The sequence below is a fragment of the Buteo buteo genome, chromosome 1 (assembly GCF_964188355.1).
Source record: "Buteo buteo chromosome 1, bButBut1.hap1.1, whole genome shotgun sequence".
Taxonomy (NCBI): Eukaryota; Metazoa; Chordata; class Aves; order Accipitriformes; family Accipitridae; genus Buteo; species Buteo buteo.
In genome coordinates this window covers 53,362,986-53,387,708 of record NC_134171.1, presented here as the reverse complement: position 1 = coordinate 53,387,708, position 24,723 = coordinate 53,362,986, and the positions used below count along the sequence as shown (strand labels likewise).

Below are 24,723 nucleotides of genomic sequence, written 5' to 3'. Positions count from 1 at the left end.
TACATAGTGTAGGGCTTCACATTGGTTAGAAATAATCTCAGACAGACATTTCTTGGCTTGCTCCACACTTTTTACATTTTTAAAAAAACCACCCATCATCTGACTCAGCTCCCCAGTGTCTATTTTTTTTTTATTATTATCTTTTTTTAAATGTCATTTTAAAGCATTTCTTGCCCTTGAACACAAGCTGAAAAACTCCAGTACCCATTTTGCTGTACTAGTCCAAAAAGACACAAAGCTTGCTTGTTATCCGAGGGAATGATGCGTTTGCTTTGTGCGTGTCTGTGTGTGTGAGAGGGGGGAGAGAGAGACTCATGATGGCATGCTTGTCACGGGGAGTGGTTTGCATATTAATAAACAGTATATATGAGCCTTTTCCACGGAGGCCAGCACTCAGAGGGACTCCTGTGCACTGAAGAAGGGACCACGTATCACTGCACCAGAGTGAGTTCTGTTTCAGCTTTGCTTCTTGCCACAGTCCGGCTCCTCTCTGTCCCCTTTTTTCTTCTAACCCTGTTCTGCCCTCCTTAGGGCTACTGTTATACCAGCCGCGTGGGGGTTAGTCTTGTCAAATTATGCTACATGTAGAGCAAATAATGAAAGCATTTCATTTTAGAGTTTTGTTTGGTTTATTCAGCATGAGTCTCTGACCAGTGCTACTGGTGTAGTGAGGGATAACCATGAGCTCTACACAGCGGCTGCAAGTGTAACTCAAGTACCCCATCTATATACCTTCTTTGCTACTTACAAGCATCTTTAAACTGCCTGCTGTAATTAAGACATCTGTATGATCACACGCACTGCTACAACCAGATTTCAGAAATTACAAACTGCTTTAGTGACAAAAAGGCAGATCACTAGCCTGTTGTTACAGCAAGCCCCCGTTTCTCGCCAGTGCCTGATGCTACCAGTACTGAGCTACTTCGATAATCAGGGTGCCTGCCAGAGAGAGACTTTCCAAAGAAAAGACAGCCTCATCAGCATAGCAGCAAGAAGTTGGTGTGGGGAAGCTCCTGGCATTCTGCAGGGAGTTTTCAATAAGTGAGAAACCATTTCAAGGCAATATTCTATTAGATGTAAAGGCTGATTTATATGCATGCACTTACATAAACAAGCCAAATCTACGCTAATGTCAGAGGAATTAGATAAACATTAAGCAGCAGCAACCAATTCCTCCAGGTCATTTCTGTGCACTGTTCTGTCCATTTTCCAAATTCCTGTCTTCTGGTTCACTAATGGATTAACATACTCTCGTCCTAATTCCCACCACTATTCTGTAGAGGAAAACCTCCTGCATATGCTTCCACTCGCTCCATTTTTCCTCTTATCAAAACTCGCAGGGTTTTTTTGCTGTTAATTTTTGTCTTTTACTTCCAAATGACACTTTGAATAGCTGTTCAGGATTTTTTTTTCTTTAAATTCTAACTGCTGTCATTTGCCTGTGTGCATAATCCTCCTGCACACATTTCCTCTGTTAAAAGCCATCCTTTATTCACTGCTCATTTCAAACTACCCAAGCTAACAAACCATAGCTATAAAGTATTTTTCCTGGACTTCTATGCTCCTTAGAACTGTTTATAAACACTGGTACTTTCGTACTCAAAAGTTGCAACTTTTGTAAAGCAAAAAAAAAAGTTAGACACAGTCTTTTGTAAGTTTACTTTTGTTTATTCTTTTGTTTTCTTTAATCCAAAATAGAATCCACCTCTCCCTAAAAACGTGTACATAGTGTGAATTATTCCCTGCCACAGATGCACACACGCCCAGACACACAATCAAATCTATTTGGATAGAAATAAGCCTGAAGCACTCACAAGCATGTTAGCCAGTCATCTTAAGTGCAGCACGATCCTGTGCCACCGACAAACACACTCTGCTGCTCTAAGGGTTTGCTCTTAAGATTTTTGGTTGCCGTCTGCCATACACAACCTTATTCTAAGTAGCCAGAAAGCAGAAGTAACTGAAGATGGTGCTCACTTTCAAAATACCCTTACTCAAAATCTCACCGGCAAGTAATTACACTGCCTAGGAACCACTGACATATTGCTGGTATTGGATTAGCAAGTGGCATGCCATGCCACTAAAAGCTCTGCCTATTCACATCAGCTGGAGACTTGTCATATATGCTGCAAGTCTCAGGTGAATTTTTCACCCTTTTGCCAGTTAGTCCAAGGGGGGGGGGGGGAATCTGCCAAATCCCACATATACATTTTTAAGTGCCATCATTCTGAAAAACCTCACTTATCAGGAGTCAATCTGCTAAAAGTCCCATAAAATAAGCTACAACAATGAACTGAAAAAAATGAAATGTTTAATTTTGCATCTCTTTAGAAGTAACTAAAAACGTTGCTGGAATGACTCTGTAAAGCATGAGCATGAAATGGGATAGGAGAGAAAACAAGGACATTCAGTGAGACCAGACAGATGCATCTGCGCTTTGGATTTGAGTAGCAGATGGCAAAGGGAGAAGGAAAACAAAGAAAGGTATACAGAAAGGATGGTTTGAACTGTCTTACAGTCTTTCTTTAGTTTATGTTTGACAACAGGAAAGAAGAAATGTGGGACACCAGTCTCTGTAACTGTATGCCTCAGGTAAACAAGCATATTTTTTTGTGCCAGGGTACTCTGGGGCAGAGCAGGGAACCCGCAGCAATTGGCACTGCCGCAGAGCCAGAGTCTATTTGGTGTTTTCACGAACAAAGGTGAAACCGGCTGCAAACTGCTGCTCAGAAAGTACTTTCTTCTTAAGTGTAGGGACACATAGGTTAGGGTTTTACATACCAAGCAGTTTGTGACCATAACTCATGGGGTCTTGGACGTTTACCACTTATGGACAAATTTTGATGGTCCCCAGGCTTCTGGCCAGGTGTTGCTCGGGGCTGTAGATCCACACTTACTGGTGCTGGTCCTTCTCAAGAAGACTGGCAATGTCTGAAGAGTGCTTTAGAGAGGTCCCAAGCGTCCTCAGGCTCACTTCTGTCTGTGAAAACAATTTCAAAATATATGAAAATACATGAGATCTGTGCCCCAGCCCACTGTGCTGGTGCCTCCTGGGCAGGGTGGTATGTGCCAGGCACCCCAGGGCAGAGCAGGGGGACAGCAGGAATTTGTTGCCAGGAGACCTGGTGGGTGGTGCTGGAGAACTCTGCAGAGTGACTAAAACCTTGCCCGTTCTTACCCATGCCAGCTACAGGGAAGATATACTGTGCTGAAAAACCTACCTAATTCTTTTTCTTTCATGCCTGTGATTTTGTTTATTTTTGGCAAGTTGTACAGAGGGTTCACAACATGTGACAATTAAAGAGCAAAGTAGTTTAGACGAGCGGGGAAAGGATTTGGCTTTTGTATTCCCCCTTGTACATATACACACACACATACCCACAGCTGGGGTAGGAAAAGCAGCTCATTTTTTCACATCCAAGGAGAGATGCTAGGTGGCCAAGAGAGTTGTTATACAAATTACTGTGCTGGAACAGCTTGAGAGCTCAGGAAATGGACATGAAATCATCCTGCTAAAACCAGCAGCCGTCTTTGGAGAGCTGACTAAACCCCTTAGCACACAGCAACGTGACTCACAACTGTGCTCTTTGCTTTGTTGGGCTGTTTTGAGGGGGTGGTTTTGAGGGGTGCTGTTTTATCTGAAGACTACAGAGACAGATGCAAGGCATGAATTTTACAGGAATGAATGGTGTTGGCAAGAATCAAGATTATTTAGGCTTTTGTTCTACCACAAAAGGCTTCAGGGAACTCTTAAGACATCTGATGAGGAAATAAAAGACTGAAATAGTCTCTCCTGAGAAATTATCCTAACCACTCCTTAGTCTGCATCTTTCCTGAGAACTCTCCTCTTGCAATTTTATTTACCAGTATTTTGCGGTCTCAGGTGTGCAATTTATTCATTTGAAGTTCATTACAGCTTGGGAGGCTGCACAGAGCAATTTTAAAAGTTATTTACATAAAACTGGGGCCAAGTAGCTGCAAATCAAAAGACAGAGGATCAGACAGAAAGCAAAGTCATCACAGATGTTCAGGCCCTAAACCGAAGAGCCTGGCACACCAGGCAGAAGGAGCCGCACGCTGCCAAGGCAGCCCAGCAAAGCCCTCTCCATCACTGCCTCTCTGCCTCCTTGTACCTGCTGACATGTAGGCACTCCCTCATTCACTTGAGTTAAAAATGAATGGGGTGAACTTCAAATATCTGAACTCTTATCCTTTTGTCTGCATGTGCCTGAGGGGCAGTCACATGAAGAGCAGCAGCTACAAAGTCAGCTTGGAGAAACCCAGTGGACTCTGGTGTTCTCCAACAACAGCCTTGACACTGACCACCCATTCACTGTCCACTCACATTGGACTCTCACCTTCAAATAAACCTCTCAGATTAAGTAGTTTTCTAGCCCTCCCCTTTCACCAAGATGTGGGGTTTTTTCCCTGTGTTCCTGAAGGAATTTTCTAGAACTCCTATTTCCCACATCAGTTAACCAAGCCTAGAGCTCCCTTGGACAGATAATTGCTTTAAGCTTTGCTACAGCCTCTTTTTTAAACCCACACATTGACAGATAAGGCTTTCAAAAGCCCTCACTCTCGCAGCAGAGTTTTACTCATCAGGTCACTTAACATAATCATATCATTAGTACTTCTCAGTAATCCCACAGCAATGCCTTAAAAACTCTTCTCATGTTAGGAGGCTAATTTCCACCACAGGTTGCAAATAGCCAGCAGACTGGGTAAAGACATGCAAAATCTCACCAAAAAAAAAAAGAAAAAAAGTGCTTTAAGCCGTGCATACACCTGATCTGGAAAATCATGCTAAGAAGTATCAGGCCACAACCATTACATTGGGATTTGATATTTCAAAACTCAACCCTACATCAAATTGCATAAACATTTACATCACATGATTTGTGTGTTAAACAGAAAAGAGCGTGCAGGTCTTTTCTCTTTTCTCTCCAAGGTCGAGATTTCTATCCGGCATAGAAAAAAACTAATTGAATTAAAATGTTTATTTTCTATAATTGGGTGGAACTGGAAAAGATACCATTGCTTTTCAGAAAAAGAGTTTATGTCAGACTGAGAGCTGACAGGAATTAGATAGAATTACTTAAAGCTTTTCATTTTATTCTCTGTCAAAACACAGACTTCTGTGGAAACCTTCCACTGGAAGATTTGCAGTCTTCCATTAATCTGCCAATATCCTCCAATCCTTCTCCCCCAAAAGGGGGGCAGAAATTTTCTTATTTTCTTTGCTAAAAAATAATTAATTAAAACATCTTTTGGCAGGGAAAAACCACAAACCAACAAATCATTACTATTTTTAGTTTTCAAATGCTGAAAGTATCTCTCAAGCCTCTAATATTTTTTACTCCATGTTAAAAGCAGGAGAAGTTTATGCTCAAGAAAAAGAAAATGAGCATTCTTCCTTTTCACCGTGCAATAAGAGAAGACCATCCTGATTCTTCAATTCTCTGTTTCCTAATGGGAATCCCAAAGTCATTAGCTTCCCCATTCAGGGAGTACAACACTTAAGATATCTGACATACCCCTCAGTTTTTTTCCCAGGGAAAGGCAAAAGTTATTTGTCTTAGTGTTAATTACATCCGGATAAACAGCTTGGATTAAGCCAGTGCCTTTGCCAGGCAGAGTCACCAACCTTCTAGGAGTCAGAAGGGGACCAAGAGCCAGCCTGTGACTGGTTCTTGCTGGCATGGACAGATTTCTCACCATCAAACTCTTTTCTCTCCAAAAAGGGCCAATACATCGCTATTTCTGTTTGTGCTTTCAGCTCTGAATTTAGACATAAAATACAAACACAGGGAGTGTTTAGAAAGAATAATTTTTCATCCAAAGGAAAAATTTTAAGGCATTCCTGCACCCAATTTGATCAGCAACCAGAAGGAGAACTGCACCATCCACTGCAGACAGGGCAAGGCTGCTTTCCAGCTGGCTCCTGCCTTTTTGGCATTTCTCAAGCAGAACAAGGTAACCAAGCACGCCTTTCCCCAAACCTTTCTGACCGTTATGTTAGATTGGTTAAATAAAAAGGACGAAATAGTGAACACAGGCATTTTCTATTTTTCCTACCTTGCTAAAACTGCAAAGTGCATTCTGTAAAGTTATAGCTGTGGAAACTTTCCTTTACTTGCCTTCTACAATAACTATTTAAGTCTTGTCTCTCTGGTTCCTTCCTCTGAAAACTGAAAATTTAAAAAAATGGAGGCAGGAAGACTCACTTGGACAGGGAAACATTTTTTAAAATTGAGGAAGGAGAACACTGCTTTAATACTCAGCTCTCCAATTACAGGGATGAGGAATTCACATATCTGAAAAGGACAACAAGCAAGACAGGCAAAACTGAACTTAATATTCCTAATGCTTCTCAGGTGAAATAAGGCAGAGTTAAAAAAATCGTTCTTTGTACTCCATAAAGTAACACAAGTCTCCCTGACCTCTAAGGATCAGAACCAAAAATCTGTGCTTCATATTTGGATAGGCCACTTCTGAGATAATAGCCTCAGGAAAAACTCTCCGTTAGTGTGTAGAGATTCTTTTGTCTGTATAGACAAAGAAAAAACCCCATAGACCCAGCCAGCTTCTCTCCTTTCCCTTTCTAAACTGAGTTTCCTAATTGACATTAGCACTACTGGGCCCTGCGACTGGGAGTAAGGAAGAGAAGGAATAGTTCTCCCTCTGAAATCCCAGCATTACCATTAATGGAAAATGTTCAGCTGATACTGGTTATAAGAACCTCAAGCTGTATACGTGGCATGGTACATATAGGACATCACAGGAATATATGAATTGGCTGAAATTGCAGTGCCCCCTCCACCCCAGAAGGATACCCAAATCAGGCTGTTGGGTATGCATCTATTTCAAATCTGCTCATCTAATTTCCAGGCCAACTTTGCAGAAATACCTTGTAAAGAAATAGCAACTGCTTTAAAAGCAGCCCTAAGAACAAAAAGAAAGAAAAATGTCCACCAAGCTTTTCAGCTTTGGCTAGGTTATTGCTTAGAGGGGGCACGAACTCTGTTTCACACTTCATAAAGCAAGATGCTTCTTGGCAGAAAGATACCTGTATGAGTGGAAGTCGATTTGTTGCTATGTTTTCACCTTCCAAAATCACGAAAGTGGAACATATAATATCAGCTCCAGCAACCCAAACACTCCGGACTGATATAACAGCTTAATCTTATAATAAAATCAAGAGAGGTATCCACTGACTGAATCAACACCTACTAGTCCACAGAGGGACTTTTTCACCTTCCTCATCAGACATGGCAGCACCTTCCCTTCTCATACCCCTCAGCAAGCACTGGCTTTCCTCTGGGAGATGCCAAGCTCCAGCCCCCTCTCCCAGTGGCCGATCGCAGGCCCTGAGTTCCCAGATGCAGCCCTAAATTGTATTAGCACAGGGAAATGAAATGGAGCTCCCTCAAGGACCGTGACTGGTTGCAATTGAAGCCAGGACGATGACACTATCAGCCGAGACCTCCAGCTTCCCCTTTTTGGCAGGCCCATGGCCGGGGCAGCATCGTGTCAGGCGCTAGCTAAGTGACTCCTAAATTAACAAAGGACCCTCATGTTAAATAAATACACATACAGTGCAATACATTATCTCTTCCACGCAGGCAATTCAAGCCCCAGATTTTTAGAATCACCCAGATGAATCTTAACCCAACCCTACCAGTCTTGCTTGCTGGAGGGAACAGTTGGGCTTTTTTAAATCCTCTAACACTAATGAAACCTTAAGGCCAGAAAACCCTTAATTTCTCACAGTGCAAAGCACAATTAAAGTGGACTTTGCACCATGAGGTTCTTTGTCAGACTTTGGACGGATGTGAACAAATAGCTCAACTAACTTGTTTCTTCCCCTCCGCCCCTAGCTCAGGGAAAAGCTCTCTGCTGCCTGTCACCTCAAATATTAATAACCTTATCCAAGAAAATGAAATAAAGCGCTGCCTTGTGTTTTCTTTTTTTTTTTTTTCTGAATTCACACACTGAGTATCTGCATCCAGGTTTTGATGTCTCTTACTAGCCTGAGGAATATTTCCTTGTATTACTTTGCGGGCTGGCTTTTCCAAAAGAGAGATGAAACACTGTTCCTCTCCAAAGTCCACCAGAGTTTTGGTGTTAACTTTCACAGGGCAAAGGCTCAGGCTGGGTGTGCAGGACTGTGCACGGGCTGGCAGAGGCAGCCTGCTCTGGGTTGCACGGGGCACGGACCCAAAACTCATCTTGAGCAAGTGAAACGCAGGAGGCGAGCTTATGAATTACCCTTTAAAACAGAGCAGGGACACGTACACTGTCATCCAGTAAAAGCAAAAGTATTGCATACCTTGCAGACCCCAAGACTGTTTGTTTCCATATCCTCCCAGTACATTCATAGTTTCCGGTGCTTTTTCTTTTCTGTACTAGTGCTATCTGAAAATCAGCATTTTAGTTCTTGGAGAATGACGCTGATTCTTTTCTGGGCCCTGGGTTTTCACTCTAATCTTGCTTGAAGATTTCAAATTAATTGCTTGGTCCTGCTTCAACTGGAATAAAAGCATCCCAAATTCATCAGGTAATACAGTATCTCTATAAAAACATGAATAGTCTTAAATTATTTGAAATCTGTCCTAAGATGGCCGAGATGCTTGTAACTTCAACCTGAACTTTGACTCATGAGTAACGTGGAGGATACCACCTTTGACACATATTCGATCTTCTCTCAGATTTTCTGTTTGATTTTGTCAGTGAGTGGCTCCAAAAGTTGAGTTTAATCACAAGATCCATTCCATTAATCTTCTGTTTAAAGGTATGTTAAAGCCAGTTAAGCTGGCTTTAAGAAAGACACAGAGGAAACCTAGAAAATCAGCTAAGCAGGTCAACAACTTTAAAGTATTAAAGCTAATTTGATAGTAAATTTAGACTAGTTCACTGCTTTGAAAGTTGTATGTGATAAAACTGGGGCTGAGGTTTCCGCAGGTGCTGTCAATGTAGAACAGGGCGGGTGTACAGGTGGGTCCTGGCCATGTATTCAATGCTTCAGAAGTTGAAAAAACATTGCTTAGGTGGCACATTTATTAGTGGAAGGTATATCACCCCCCTCCTGCATTTATACACACTTGGCTTTGCAATGAACTCAGCAAACATATTTAATAGCACTAAGCAGGTGGCTAAATGTTTGCAAGTCTGGGCACTAAGGTCCTCCCCCCACCAACATCTTACAGTATTTTTAAGCCATAACTAAATCTAAAAAAAGAGAAATAATTTTAAATAGCTTTAAAGAATCTCCCCCCCCCCAAAAAAAAACCCCCCACCCCAAACCAAAACCAAAAGCACAAATTAAAAGACCCAAAATAGACCTTTTTCCCCCCTAGAAGTGACATTTTTCAATCATTTAATATTTTGGATGTTTCTAAAATGGTTTTAATTTGTTCCTTATGATCCATTCCTCTAAAAAAACACACTGGGAAAATGAGGTAAAGGAGGATAGGAAAAAACCTAGCAACATATTTTGCATGATTGACAAAAAGCTAATCTGAACACAGTCATTTCTTTCATTTAGAAACTTACCTGTAATTTTTTAGGAAGCACTACTGACATTTCACAATGAACACAAATGAAAAATAAAACCTATAAACATTTCAAAAACATGCTTACAAAAAAACTATAGAGGCCTTTAAAATGTCAAGTATTTTTGCTAAACTCCTGGTAGGGGTTTTTTTTTGTTATTCACAGATGGAAAAAAATTCATAAGCTTAAATGTGCATCAGCACTGCAAATACTTGATTACTCCTTATGCTGTATTCATTAGAAATTTGTTTAGCTTTGCTTTAGACATTTCAAACAATAGTTTCCACTGCTTCCTTGACAGGAAGGAAGCTCCACAGGCTACTACAACAGCCAGAAAATCTTCCTGATCTTCAGCCAAAATTCCCTTTTCTTTACATCATCTCACTACTCCTGATTATACATGTCTTTGTATACAAAGTTCTCCCACAGTAAGAAACAGACTCTCTCGAAATGCTCGCCACCAGAAGTGTTAGGCTTCACTCATCTCCAGCCCGCTCTCTATATACCTGTCTACTGCCTTCCTCATGACTGTACCTTAAAATCTTCTATTCCTGGGCTTTTAAATGCCTCCCAGCTGTCGACAACTTTCCGCTAACACAGGGCTAAGCGGGCTAGAGGTAGCTGAGATGCTGGAGCTGGTGTGAGTGGTGTAGTAAGTCCAGGGCACTGGAAATTCTATTGCTGTTTATGAGGAAAGGTCTGCGGACACCCTTAAAGAAGGGAAGCAGGCAGTATGGGGTTTGCATCTTAAAGGTTCTGTCTTGTCCAAATGCAGATTGAATCAGCAGTATTCACTTGCCTTTCAAAAAACTGGAAAGTAAGAATCAAGTGGGGGTTTTTTTCCTCTTTTATTCCTAAATCACTAAGTGTTGTCTAATTTGAACCTCAGATAACACATGCTCTTTTAAAAATGCCATTCCTTACTCACAAATGACCACACAAAATCAGAAGCAGGAACAAATGGGGGAAAAAAAAAAGGCTACAGTCTCATCCTCTCTTCTAACTTTGCAGACATATAATCCAAACTCATCCTGCATAAATAAATAATAAAGTATAATAATATATACTATTATTATATAAGCACAATAAAGCATAAGTAATAAATCATGGGCACAAAATTTGAAAATAGCGTGGCAAAGTTTTGCCACTTACCTAAAACATGCTTGAAAAATTTGGAATTGTCAAAATTTCTCTTTAGAGAAAGAAACGGTTACACCTGTAATCTGCGAGCTGCATTTGCCAAGCAGCAAATATAGAAAAATAATCACATCCTACTGTAACTCATTTTGTCTGCAGCTTCCTTCTTTATACAGTGCAAAGGAACACAGTTGCTTGACTAAAAAAAAACCACAACCCCCCCCCCCCCCAAAACATTGTAGTGGTGCCTTTGTTTTGAAGCACTTGTAGATATCTCCACTGGTAACTCTCCATCTCTGGTCCTGCTTCTCTGCTGGGCAATCAGCTGTGCAAAATCTCCATTTATTAATAATCTCTTCTGACCTTGCTGTAGGGGAACAAGTATCTTTCACAATAAATTAAGCAGCCTCCAGTGTGCTCATTTGCTGTGATTTTTTTTTTTTTTTTTTTTTTTTTGCCTTTGCTACTCTAAGGACAGAATGTAGATGTATTTACTTTTGAGGAGAAAGTGGCAAAGACAGCTTGCTCTCTTCAGCGTGTGTTAAGTGCAAACTTTCCCAGTATCTGAACAAAGAGCCTCTCCCTCTAAAGTGAAAGCTGATGATACACTTGCCCTCAAGTATATGCTTTCAAAGGCAAAATGACTAAATAGGGGGTTGTTTCTATTGCAAGGTTATGTAGTAGCACTTACTCATTAAAAAAAAAAAGTTCCCTTTCTTTCCTAGTGCAAATGATCTGTATTGCATGCTTTATTAATAATGCTCTGAATCTGGTGGATATAAAGAATGGTAAGTGACATGCAAGGTCTACTTTAAGGCCAAAATGAGAAAGGGTTTTGCTTTGAGTGAGGAGGTAGATGGTTGTTTTAGTTTCCTTTAGCCAGTACATTTAAATCTCAGCTGAGCTCATAGATCTCTCTTAAGGTGCTATCTGTGCAGAGTTTAAAAGCTTACTTTTGGTTTAAGGCAGCCTTAGCTGTTCACCTTTCCTGCACCATCCTTGTTGTACAATCAAACCCATAAAGTATTTTCTTTCATTGCCTGCTACACTAAGAAGCAAACAGAGCCTTCCTGTTACATGGTTCCTAACTAGAACTGAAGGAAAAAATTCACACGTAAACCTAACAAAGTTGTTTCAAGTTTTCTCTTGGCTTCTGTACAAGAAACTGAGAATTTGATGACGAATTTCTCAAAACAACAGCGTAGACTGGTTTCCATAGCAAATTTTCCTTCTAAAATAACTTGGGTCAATTGCCTAAGCAACTAGGGTAATAATTAATGAGAAAAATCACAACAGTTTGGAAATTCCCATGATTTGATCTTGGATGAACATCTCCATAAGCAGCAGAGGCTGAGCAGGACAGACTTGAACAAAATTGCTGCTCAGGACAGCAACTATCTTCTGTTACAGTATATGATTTTAGATTTGCACTCTGAAAAACACTTTTTAAAAATGGCCCGAGTTTGGACTCACAAGAAAAGTAAATGAAAGCTGAAAGTTATTAATACGTCTGAAAAAAATCAAGCCATTTTACTGAAGATACACAAGGAGGAACTGCAGGTTTAACTGTCATTGTCTACATTTGAATATTGTGGCTGACAAAGGCAGAACAAAAAGATGTGACTAATGCAATGATTGCAAAGTACAACACATCATGACTTAGTGTAACATGTCCTTTCCATTGTACAAGCATATGTTTCAAAAGCAAGCACATGGTGCGCTTTTGTAAAAAGGAGTTGAGTTACTCATAAGCAACACGGTGTCTTCCCTTTCAGGGATCCAGCATGCCACAGTACAAGCTGACATACTTCAATCTGCGAGGACGAGCAGAAATCAGCCGCTACCTGTTTGCCTATTCAGGCAAGAAGTATGAAGACCACAGGATAGAGGCAGCAGACTGGCCCAAAATCAAACCAAGTAAGTAACAAGGGATCTTATATCCAAAGCTCCGCTAGAAATGCTGTCAAAAAAGCAAAGCAATTGAAGAGATACCTATATGTTTCATAAGCAGAAATACATTTAATTCCTGGCTTTAATTAAGTCTATGGGAATTTTATTGTCTAGACAGCCAAAATGTCATTCCTGATGCTCTCATGGAAATCCAGATCCAAAGCTTCAGACAATCTAAAATGACTTACCTGCTGTCATCCAGCTGGGCTTTTACTCCTTGTAAATTCAGTTCGGCTTTTGTCTGCCCAAAGCTAACCAAATGAATGCTAATCTTCTCAGTTTCTTTGGAGGATTTGGTCTCAAAGACCACACTGCAGCCTTCACCCTCATTTTAGAAAGCCAGATTGGAATTAAGTGTCAAGAAGGACACTCCTTTTCAACCAGAAAAGTCTTCAGAGAGGAAAAGCAATGACAGAAAACAAAAAGAAATCAGTTGATATAGCAAAAAGAAAACAAAAGGATCAAAAATGATGCTAAAAAATAATTGTTCCTAACAACCCCTCCCAGCCCTTCCAAGAGTACTCTGCAGGCTACTATACCCCATCCATTTCACGTTTTTTAGTTAGAGTAACCTCTTTCCAGCTATTAAAACTATTTGTTATTTCTGTTTATTAAATGGGCCTTAGTTCAAATGAAACAGATCTTGAGTTTGGAGAGAGGGGATATGAAATCAGAGATAGCTGTGTCTTCATTTCATGGATTTGTCCCATGTTTTGCTACACGGGCTATGACTTTTCACATCCAGAATGAAGAATAATGCCTTTAGTCTGGGGAAAAGGCAAAACTCATGCACAAGGCAATTTCTATTAATCAAGTAATTTTTCTTGATAGGCTTTCACACCATTTAATAAACCCAGCCAACAGGCTATGAAATGCTTGTAGGGTGCAGTTAAATTTGTTTTTTCCCATAATGCTCCCCAAGTGGCAGCTGAAGCCCATCTGTGGTGCTCAAATCTAGAAAACACTAGCTAACAACCCACAGAGAAGTGTAAATGGGATATTTTCAGTTAGGGATTGTTAACTTCGGAAACCTTTTCTTTTTAAGAGCTTAAACCTGTTGGCCATGTGATATAGCTTATGTCTCTCCCACTGCAGTTCTCAAGGAAGCAGGGCAGAAGCTAAAGGTGAGACTGAGAATTCACAGGAATAGCGGAAAGCTCTTCATAGGCCTTCTTCATACTTAACTATGCACGTATTCACACGTACACACACCCACTTATGTCCTGAAGCAAAGTTCAGAGAATATTAGCAAAGTATAATTCTATGTAGAGCTTTGCATACTGATTTTTAAGTGAGACAAAAAGACAAAGCATAAGTAGTGACTTAAAGGCTACAGAGGCATTCATATCCTAAGACAAGATGTTCTAATAGCAGACCTATCAATCAATATTGAAGATGTCCCCAACATCCAAGCCAGCACAAGAAACAATGCAGGAAAATCCTTCCTATGCTTTTCTTCAGTGCTCACATCATGAATTTCCCAGTGAAGCTTTATATGTACCGTACTTGTTCACTACAGTGTACGCCCAGCTGCAACACCATTACCACCCAAACACTGGGAGAAAAGGCATCCTAGAAATCCTAAGCCATACAGTTTGTAATTGTATCTGCTGCATTAACAAATGTCGGTCAAGTCATTTAACCTTTGGATGTCTTTGTTTCTTTCTGTGATGCGAAAAGTTTGTTAGCAGGTTTACCAAGGGTTAATAAAGATTTTTCATTTTCTCTGCATAATGGCCTTTCATAGCAGCCTCTACTATGGAATTTAATCTAGGGATCAGTCAAAGCAGTTAAGAAGTTTAGTAAAATGTGGGAGCTGCTGCTTTCAGATATGTGAAATCATCTGTGCAAAATTTGTGCTGGCCTAGGAGTTCTTTGAATTTCAGGCTTCTGTAGACAGTGTGCTTCCAGTGAGTCAGTGTATGGGAACTGGAATGTATTGTGCTATTTGACCAGGAAAATGTACACCTACAAAGAAATGGTTGGATGCATGTCTGAAAGTGCTATTACATCTCATACCAGGATGCTAAACTTTTGCTTTTGGAAGGCTCCCTGGATCCTAGCTCAAGCACGAATGTAATGATGACATTTGCCACCAGCGGCATCTGCATTGCAGACAATATGCAAATTAAGAGGTTCATCAACTAAAACAAGAGTAAAGGTATTTTTTTTGTATGCATAACAATGTAATGCTGCTAAGGAAATTGCCTGGAGATCAACTAACTGATGACTACCTCCTCCTCCTCCTCCTTTGTGAAGCAATCATTACCCATGGTACTTCCAAAGTAATCTCCCACAGGCAAATCATTCAGCAAAACTCTAAATAAAAGGTAGCAACAAGGCTTTGCAGTAAACAGCCTTACAGGGCACAAGAAGACCAATAGCCGCTGCTTCAGTCTGTCCTAAGGTACCTAAACCCCAACTTTGCAGGCCATGACTCAACACAAGAAATGGTTGCCTCCTAGTTAGGGACTAGGTTGCATAGGGTTTGTGTGTCTTAACACTACAGCAATATTGCATATGGCAGAGATGCACCATTTGCCGTAAAGAAAACAAACCACTTGCATTCTCTACTATCCTGACTTTTCAAAATGTAACTCAGCTGCCTCCATGGAGGTGGGGATTGAAGAGGAAAAAGCACCAGCCCTCAGGAAAGTAGGTAGCAGAATCCTTGCCAAAAAGGTTCAAATATTGCTGTGTTCAGCAGTAAATATGAAATGAGGGGATCTCTCCAACCAACTGAGAATACACAGGCATAGTTCACTCTGTTGAGACATCTCCTACACTACTGTCATTCATATTCTCTATTCAGATCTTTCTTATGAAGCTCAGGATTTTTTTTTTTCCTCCATTATGCTTGGACTGGGTCCACTTCAAAAAGAACAGAAATAAAGTAGCATATGCCAGTCAGTCTCATCCTGATGAAAACCAAAGGGTGGTGTTTAGCAATGATAAGGGGAATTACAGCAGCATTTCATGTAACAGCAGCTAATGTAATAGCAGTTTGGTACACCACTTGTTTTGCAGCCCTCAAAAATCATTAGAAATGGTTCAATTAAACTAATTACATAATTATATATTGAAGTGATATTAAGAAATATCACTCAAATTGCTATGCAAACTTGCATATAGTATGTTTGCATTTACCCACTTGCCTATGAAAGATCTGAAACCAGTTTTGACTGCAGAGTCTGCAAGTACAAAATAATGTCCCTCTTTTTTAAAAACTTCAAGTATGGTGAAGTAAGATAAAGAAAAAAAAGGCCTAGGGAAGAGGAAACTCTATTTTCTTAATAAGTTTGGATAAGGAGAGCCTCTTCGTGATTCTTGAACTACTAAGGGAACAAATCAAAGAAGCTAAGTTTCTCTAACAGTACAAGGAGTCAGGTCTCTGCAGAGAGGATAGGTTTGCTTCATCAATTGTCATAAAATTAGATAAGGTTTTGCAACAAATACCACCCTCCCACCCAAATCATCATACCATATAAAACAGAAAATACTGTCATTATACTGAAGAACAGACTTACTTCTTAGTTCTCCTGTAAAATTGAAGGGAAAATAGAAAATGTGTGCATTAAGATTAATGCATGCACAGAAAGGCCATTTAGCAAGCAGACTTGCAGCTGCTGCAAGTTTAATTTTGGCCTGGACTGAAGAGTGTGATAGGTTTTGTTGTTCATTTTGGCATTTTTCACGTGGCTCTCCCCAGCAAGCTGTTGTCTTACTTATTTGCCTGAAGGACCATTAACTCCTCGCTCCTAGAAATACTGTCTTACTTCATTTTGTTTACACCCAAATTATGCTTTTTTTTGTATGAGAGGGAGCCATATCATAACAAAAACCTCTATCATTTGGCCTATACACTCTGAAATTAAAATCTGTCATTTGGCTTACACACTCTGAAATTAAGATTTCTGTAACTCAACTGTTGGGTTTTTTTCCCTTCTATCACTAATCAGATCATCTTTGGTAAATTTTCTGTTGCTGATTTCAGGTGAGGATTGTAGTTTATAATATAAACAAATTTAAGCAAGCTAGTATGTAAGTATTAGTGTTGACTAGCTTTAGCGCAGAATTTTAAAAAACAGCTGAATATCAAGTAGCAGCTTTACATGACCCTTCACTCTTTATATCATCAATAAATGTTTAAATGAGTACAGACTTACATTTTACATTTCCTTTTGAACAGACTGTGACTTGACTGTACCACCATTGAAACCATACTTAATTCAAGATCTATGCACCACCACATAATAGACTCATTCAAGATCTGTATTACCACATAATAGGCTCCTCACAAAAAAAAAGTCCTTGTACTGACATAAGTCATGATATAGCAGATAATCCATTGTAATGGTGCACGAAGTTACCATCCTCTTGAGATATCAGGCTAGCATGCAGTAACAGCTTTTGTTCTGTGGCTTATTCAGGGAATCTGAAGCATTGGCAATTATGCAGACTTTATAGTCATTGCAAAGGACACTTTCATTGCACTAATGGCTGTAAATGTCCCATAAACTGTTTAGGAGGGGTGGAATGTTGCTTTAAAGGTCCTCAGGAAACTTGACAGACTAATTATTGCACTGAAAAGACTTCCAACATAACAGATAAATCTTGAGAGACACCTGACAGCAGGCAAGAGTTCTTCAAGGGAGCACTCATCCTGTTTCCTGAGTGACTTGCTGCTTTGTAGCTCTAGCTAAGATGTGTAAATAGCTATCTTTGGGTAAAAAGCAGAGCTTAGCAATCACTTCCAAGGAGAATCTGAGTTGTAATAACTACCGTGCTAAAGCTGGGCTGAGGTTAGATCAGAGCAGCATCCTGGTCATCCTTTTCTAGAAGATATGGATTATGGATGCCTCCAGCTCCAGGCCAATTGCTTCCCAGGGGCCTTGCTCCTCTGCCAGCCTTACATAAAATAAATCTTTCACATGCTTCTTATTGGAAGGTGCAAAGTATCTCATATATTTGTTACTCATGATGCAATTTAAATATTAATGGAAAGGAAAAGTGGTTATGGTTAGTTTTCAAGGCAAAGGAGAACTTATTTTGACAGATATATTGTAGTAAGAAGCATGGCTGTGACATTTATTTTCCCCTGTCTTTGATCAACCCAACTGCCTTACTATGACATCAATCTAAACTGCTTGATTGTAAAACCATTAATTATTCAGATTTTGAGGAACATTCAAATACTTAAAAAACAGCTGCTTAGCATCAAGGCTGTAGATGATTTCAACACAGGCAGGAGGAAGGATGGGAAAGAGGAGGTCAACGTGGGAGTGTTCGTCATAGGAAATAGGGGAAACTGAACTCACGTCTGGGAGCAAAGCTGAGGAGAGTCAGGATAAACATGGGGAAGAAAGAACAGAGATGAGGAGGAGAAGAATAATGAGAAGAAAAGATGATTGGACAAGGAAGAAGGAGACAAGGGAAGGAGAAAATTAAAAACTGTATCTGTGTAGGGGGTCCTCACTAGCTGAGGAACAACAGCAGGGAGAAGCGCAGCACAGCACTAAGCTCTAGTTTCTCCACACCAGCAGCCAACCAGCACAGCTGCCAGGCTTGGACAAAACTGTGCTTGGCTCTGTGTTGTGTTTCCTTTCCCTCTCCCTGACAGAGAAACAGGCCCAGATGAGCACCATCCACTGGTTCGTGCCCAGGAGGATGAGCCAGGAGCTCACGGTCAAAGGGAAGGCCTGAACACTAGTGAGAATCTATAGGCATGACAGGAAGGGAATAGTGACCACAGCCCTTGGGGACTTCGTGGGATGGAGACAATTTATACAGGTGTCCTTGCTTTTAACACACATCAGGCCTCATCTCCCCTGCTTAGTATCCAGCAGAGACTATATAAACATCACAGTTCTAGTCACAAAAGCCAACCAAAATTAAAATGTATATAAAAAGGAATTCATCCAACTCCTTAGCACTGCACAGATACTTCAGTGAGTCCTTTCTCAAATGAGAAGAGAGACTGCAGATCAGTCTGATGAATTACACTCACCCTCTGTCAAGGTTTTCTTCACAGGAAGTGTAAAGTCTGTGCAGATTTCATTGCAGCATGCAGTGCTAAAAACAATGAATAACCAACATAATAGGAAAAGCAAGAATTTGCTGATAAAAGTTCAATTTAAAGAAGACTACAGGTTTAGTTATCCAAACAGTATGCTTTTTAAAATCCCTGTTCCTCTTTTCAGTGAGTTTTCAATCTAAATCTGGAAATCAACACAAGGGTTCTTAGTGCCTTCTACTTCAGATGAGCGACAAAGCAAGCAGAAACTGAAAGGGAAAGGTCATATATTTTGTGCATGCCTGAGAAATGACACTGTTTGTATGATGATGGCAACAGACTTTTCTAGTTCTTCTTAAAATGTATTTGCTCAGGTGGGAGTTGGAAACTTTGCAAGACAACATTGTTTTGAAAAACATGGAAAGGACATCCATATGGATACACAGGGGTATAAAATGACGAAAGTATGAAGCAGCCCCCTAACCGATCAAGGATAAAGAAAAACTAGCAAAGTGACACTCAGATCCTTCCAGGCTGTACTACTTTGGCTTAACTGTTCATTCACGATTGCTCTCCAGTGATGATGTTTCATGATTTTCCCCCACCACCCTCATTCTACCCAAATGAGATCCCTCTTACATTCCAGCTTCACGTGCCACCTCTTTCACTTGCTGGTCTCATGTAGAAGCCTGGCAGGAACAGCCTAGGTGCTGTGTTCAGCTGGAGTCACACAAACCATGCCTTTCACCAAAACTGTGTAAAATTTAGCAGTTTTAATACAATGCTTATACACAGGGCACATTTGGACATCCCCAGAAGTTCCTTGAACGTGTGTTGTCAATGAGTAGAGCTAGGGCCAAAAGCACCATGGGAGGCTCAAAGCAAGCCACTGAAAGCCCATATCCATGAATCTAAGGGTAACACTGCTTAAATTTGTGTACAGAAAGATGGTTTTCTGGTGCAGTTTGGAACCCCTGAGTAGATGGCCTGGCTGTGGGTTTTGCTGCACTTCAAAAAACGGGCTATGGGCAAGGTGTGTAGAGGCCATATCAAGGTCATTTGTCAAACCTTGACCTTGCCTCCAGCAATCAAACTGCACCCATCCAGCGTGAAGGTTCTTCACGCACCCTTCCTGAGGATGAACTGTGTGACAAAAATCCACCCCTTCTTCTCCACTTGGAAAAGGAAGTCTCCAGTTTTCACAGGGAACACATTCCTGCCCACAACAGTCAAACTTATATATACAATCAATCTCCTGGGTTTGCTACAAACTTATCAATATAGGAAATTGTTCTTTTAGTTAACAACAGCAAAAAGGTACTTCACTGCAGGTTACTAAAAACTTTGGTCTTGTTATATGAATTTTGGATAATAATGTTTCAAAGGCAAAGAGGTATTTTTTTCCATAAAATTTTCCAGACTTAAAATGAAACTTTATAAGACATTATACCTTCTCCTCCAATAAGGAGGAGATGCACTATAAATATTTTCTGCCCCTTGACTGTTCTTTGCTATTTTCTTCAGCTGTAAAGCAGCCTGGATATCTGCCATACTTTCCAGTGTGAAAGAATAGCATTCCCTGCACCCAAGAAAAAACAACAGATTTTTACAATGATCTGCACAGCACAAGTGTGATTTCTTCAAACATCTCAGAATTGCACTAATTTACAGCCTATTAACTCAATACTCAACAAAAGTCAGTGCATAATCATATACATACACTCTATCAGCAAGAAAAGAAATAATTCTATGTTTATATTCAAATCACATTTTTTTTTTTCCTGTTCTTTATAAGAAAAAAATCAAATGGCATTTTAAACACACAAGAAAGGAAGGAACATCTCCCATTTACCATCTGGTATGATTTAAATAGTCCATTGTTTAGTAATGATGGCAATAGATATGCTGCCCCTTAGGTAAAAAAAAAAACCCCAAGCCTCATTATAAATCAAAGCATAATGCCTTTTGAACATCTAAGGCTCATGGGACGATGTGCAATAAAATCTGCTTTCATTTATTAATTTTATACTCACATGATAAATCATGCAAGTGTATGAATATTTCTATTGCACACAAAACAAAGCTGTATTTGTATCTTTTTAGTGGTAAACTCAGCTTCTTTTCCAGGAAAGAATAACCAGATCTTAATGAAAATAGGTCAGCACTGAGGAGGAAACACTTGGTAGGCATTACTCATGTTTTCAAGAAAGAAATAGCAATTCCCTTGAATTCTATGGGCTGCTAGGAAACAAAACAAAAAAGAAAAAAGAGTTAATCCAGAAATGGCCAGATTACTGAGAAACAGAACATGAGAGATTACTGCCACTTTGCCACCTAGCTGCCTTTCACACCTTAATCCATGTTCCTCAATTGTCAGAAAGATGCCTCCCTCCTTTTGCTGTAATCAAGGGTTTCTTAAAAAAAAAAAAAAAAAAATCTGTACAAACAAACCAGCTTTCATTTTCCTTGTAGCAATCAAAAAACTGAAGCATCAGTCAAAGCTCCAACTTTTAGACTTTCCCCTGTACATAAACACAGCAGAAAAGGGTCTGTTCAGTTTCTAGATGAAGCAATTGTAGTTTCCCAACCTGAGCAGTGATCATCGTGTTTTGACAGTTATTGCTACAGCGCCTGGCTTAGTCACGTTGGCCTCACCAAAACTGCATGGACTCAGCAGCACTTCTACCGGAGGCCTCCAAAAAAAAGACAGTTAACTCCTTCAGGGCAGTGGTTACTGCTCCTGAGCTGGCTGCGCTTTTGACGTTACCTATTGTCAGGCATTGGTGTACAGCCTTGTGTGGTCTGGGGGCATCTGAAGAAGGCCGTGGGCTGACCACGCTGGCACGTCCAGCAGTCACGTGTGCTCTCAACCCCTCTACTTGCACTTGCTTGAAAGATGTGCTGGTGTTCTGCACGAGCAAACGTTATTTCACAGCTCTGTGGCTTTGGAGGCAGCGATGCTCAGGGCACTCTGCACCGTTAATCCACAGCACAGAACCAATGCTCTTCTCATCTTCACAACCAGAGAGCTTTTCGTTTTAGCATCTAGGGATGCATCTTTTCCTCTCTGGATTCTCAGTGAAGCGATACATGGACTTGCCAGGACCTTGCTGCTCTCTGGGTATTAAACATACGAAGCCCACTGTGCAAAAGTCTATTACTGTTTCAATAACAACTAGCAGTGCATGCTTTCTCCCTGGAGTACAAACAGCAGCTAATGCTCTCTGAGCTCTCTTGCTTCTACTAGTCATCAGCATCAAAATTTATACCAGCTTCACAGCGTGCTGAACTTGGGGGGGGGACAGGGGACTAGTATCATGAATACTGAGGTCAGATGCAGAAAAAAAAAATGCACAGAGGAGTCCTGAATGTCTTGTGCAGCTGCCAAATTAATTTTGCAGATACAGATTTGACATCTAAGATACTGTACCTAAAGTTATTCACATACTGCATGCTAAACCACAGAGCCACGTGGCAGTGTTCATCATTGATGAAGTTGCCTTGATAAACAGGTCACGAATACATAAGGTTTCATTATTTTTCCCTTTTCACTAAGAACTAAAAAACCTCATGGAATAGAAGTGTCATTCCAGCTGTCCCATAAAGACAGTTCTCCTGGGTTTGAAAGCACTTTGCATTTTTCCAATAGCCAATGTTCTTACTTTTCTGCTACTGCCCTTTCACATCACAAGACAGTCTTAAGATGAGTATACAACTTATTTACATAAAGTGTAATCCAGATGAAAATTGTGCACAAAGCATTTGGCTATGACCAGCACTTGCAATCATGTACTTGGAATTTATGAAATAGCATCCTTTGAAATGCAGAGATTTAAAGTTCCCCCAGCAAACAGCACTGGGTTCCCACGAGTAGATTCTCACTGCCCTTAATGCGACAGTTTTTCCCAGCTTAAGCTTTGCTCTGAGGTTTCAGCCCCATTTGATATCACGCCAGCAGCTTCTCCAAAATGTAGAAAAACAGCAGTCCAAGTTTTCACATACATTATGCTACTAAATTAATAACTGAAAAATAAGATTGATCTCGTATCTCAAACTCTCTTATAGATATCCATGATGCCTGCTTAGTTTGTCTTCCACTACATCTGGAGGCTTCTTCCCCATCACTGACAGAATTTATTTTTTTTTTTAATAAAATAAAATAAAGTCAAATAAATTTGAGTATCTTCTTAGCATTTGCAGTTCAGTGTGAAAGCTGTATTTGTCCCTTGGTGATGACTATCAGCTGAAATGTCTTGTCACAATATAAGTTCTGAAATACAGATACCTCTCTGAATCACTACTTCTGAATTTAAAACAAGTTTAAATGAAAAAGCACCTTTGTAGTCTTTACCCAATCTCTTACTTCATACCCCAGCTGGATCCTGCACTACAAATCTTTGCTTAACCTTGGCAGTCACTCTCCTGGGGAGGAAAAAACAGGGAAGAGAAGGAAAAACCAAGATTCCACTGAAAAGTTTCCCTGCATAAAGAATTCTGGATATGTAGGAGCACATTCAGCCTTTACAGCACAAGGCTAGGAAAAAGGAAATGCAATATCTGTTTTCTAAGCTATAGTTGCCTTCTTGCAGGGTAATCTGGTTATATCCTTAACCTTACTTTTGGTTTTTTTAGTCCATGCATTTCCCTACAGAAATACTGTGAAACTTAAGTGCTGTAACAATGCATACCCTCTGAGTGGTAAAAGTGCAACTATTACAGACTCCCACTGTTAAGAGCTATGATTTAACTTTTGGTTGTTTTTTCTTTTTTTCTTTCTCCTCCAAGCTATCCCATTTGGCAAAATCCCCATTCTGGAAGTAGATGGAGTTACCATTCACCAGAGCCTGGCAATAGCAAGATACCTTGCCAGAGAATCAGGTAACACTTATTTGACTATTGTCTTGCTCTGTTCTGCACCCACCTTTAATGCTCAGAAGAAATACACCCACGGCAAAAATAGAAACAAACACACACCTCGGCAAGCCCAACCTAGCAGAAGCCAACACCGGTGTGGCAATACTGGTATTAGTGCTCTTCCTAGGCATGAAGAGCTAATAGTTTCAGCCTCTCATTGCATCTGTAGTTTGTCTACCAGCACCAAGTGCTGACCACAGACATGCAGCGTACCATATAGGATGCTATTAGAGATGCCAACTCAAAGAGCGATGGTTTAAAAAGCACCGAGGAGCGTTGTGTGGTGGCATGCCTGTGTTCAGTGGCCTTCCTTACCATAATTTGGTGCTAATTTTGCTTGGTGGGTCGGGGCTGCTGTGGCAATCCTGATGAGATCTCAGGCTACATCCCCTGTGGTTTCAAGATCAGAAAGAAGAAACAGAGCAAGGCACATCCTCCAGGATGCTGTAGGACAGGGTTTAGTCACTCAAAAGTCACATAGAATGTAAAAAAAACAGAAAAAAAAAAGGTTCAAAGTAACAACCTGTAGTGTGAAATGCTACAATGTTCTGAAGTCATGGGGCTGAGCTCCATATTCACACTGCAAGCATGCACACCTAAAGGAAAACTCAGAAATAATCACCCTTTATGTCTGAGTTTCTCCTCTGTGTACTGTACCTGGGGTTTGGGTTGATTTCTCCAGCCAATAAACTTTATTCACCTGCCACTGCACGACAGAAAGTGTGTACCTGTGGCTTCCCTAAGGTTCTCAGGGAAGTTTCCCCTGGAGCTAAATTTGAGCTGCCAGGCTAACAGAGAGATTTCCAGGAGGAGGAGGTTTTGGAAGCATTAGAGATTATCACAGTCAGCAGGCAGAGCACTCTGAAGCAGATTTAGGCAACAATTCTGAGCTGGCAGAGAGATTAGATCAGATGGTGACATCACTTGCATCTTAAATACTTACATGCTATGGAAGTAGTTGACCAGTTAGATAAAGTGATATAAGACTTAGTAATGCAAGTAATCAAAGAGAGTAGTCAGGGCTTGCTTTAGGTCAGCAAGCTGTCATTCAAAACCATCTGCAAAACTGGTCCGGCTGAAGGCAGACATGTTTGTGGTGTGCTGAATGTCAGCAAATTCAAGTGGGGGGCTGGGAAGCAAGCACTATCCTCCTT

The 24,723-nt window shown here is 40.5% G+C and overlaps 1 protein-coding gene across 1 annotated transcript in view; it reads left to right on the top strand.

Annotated features, from left to right (window-relative positions):
• The first annotated feature begins 234 nt into the window (after positions 1-234).
• HPGDS (hematopoietic prostaglandin D synthase) overlaps positions 235-24,723 on the top strand; it is a 30,680-nt gene continuing 6,191 nt past the window's right edge. The window contains exons 1-3 of the mRNA XM_075049416.1: positions 235-444; positions 12,468-12,609; positions 23,441-23,533. Coding sequence (XP_074905517.1) covers positions 367-444; positions 12,468-12,609; positions 23,441-23,533 — 313 coding nt within the window. The 5' untranslated portion in view covers positions 235-366. The remainder of the gene's footprint in view (positions 445-12,467; positions 12,610-23,440; positions 23,534-24,723) is intronic.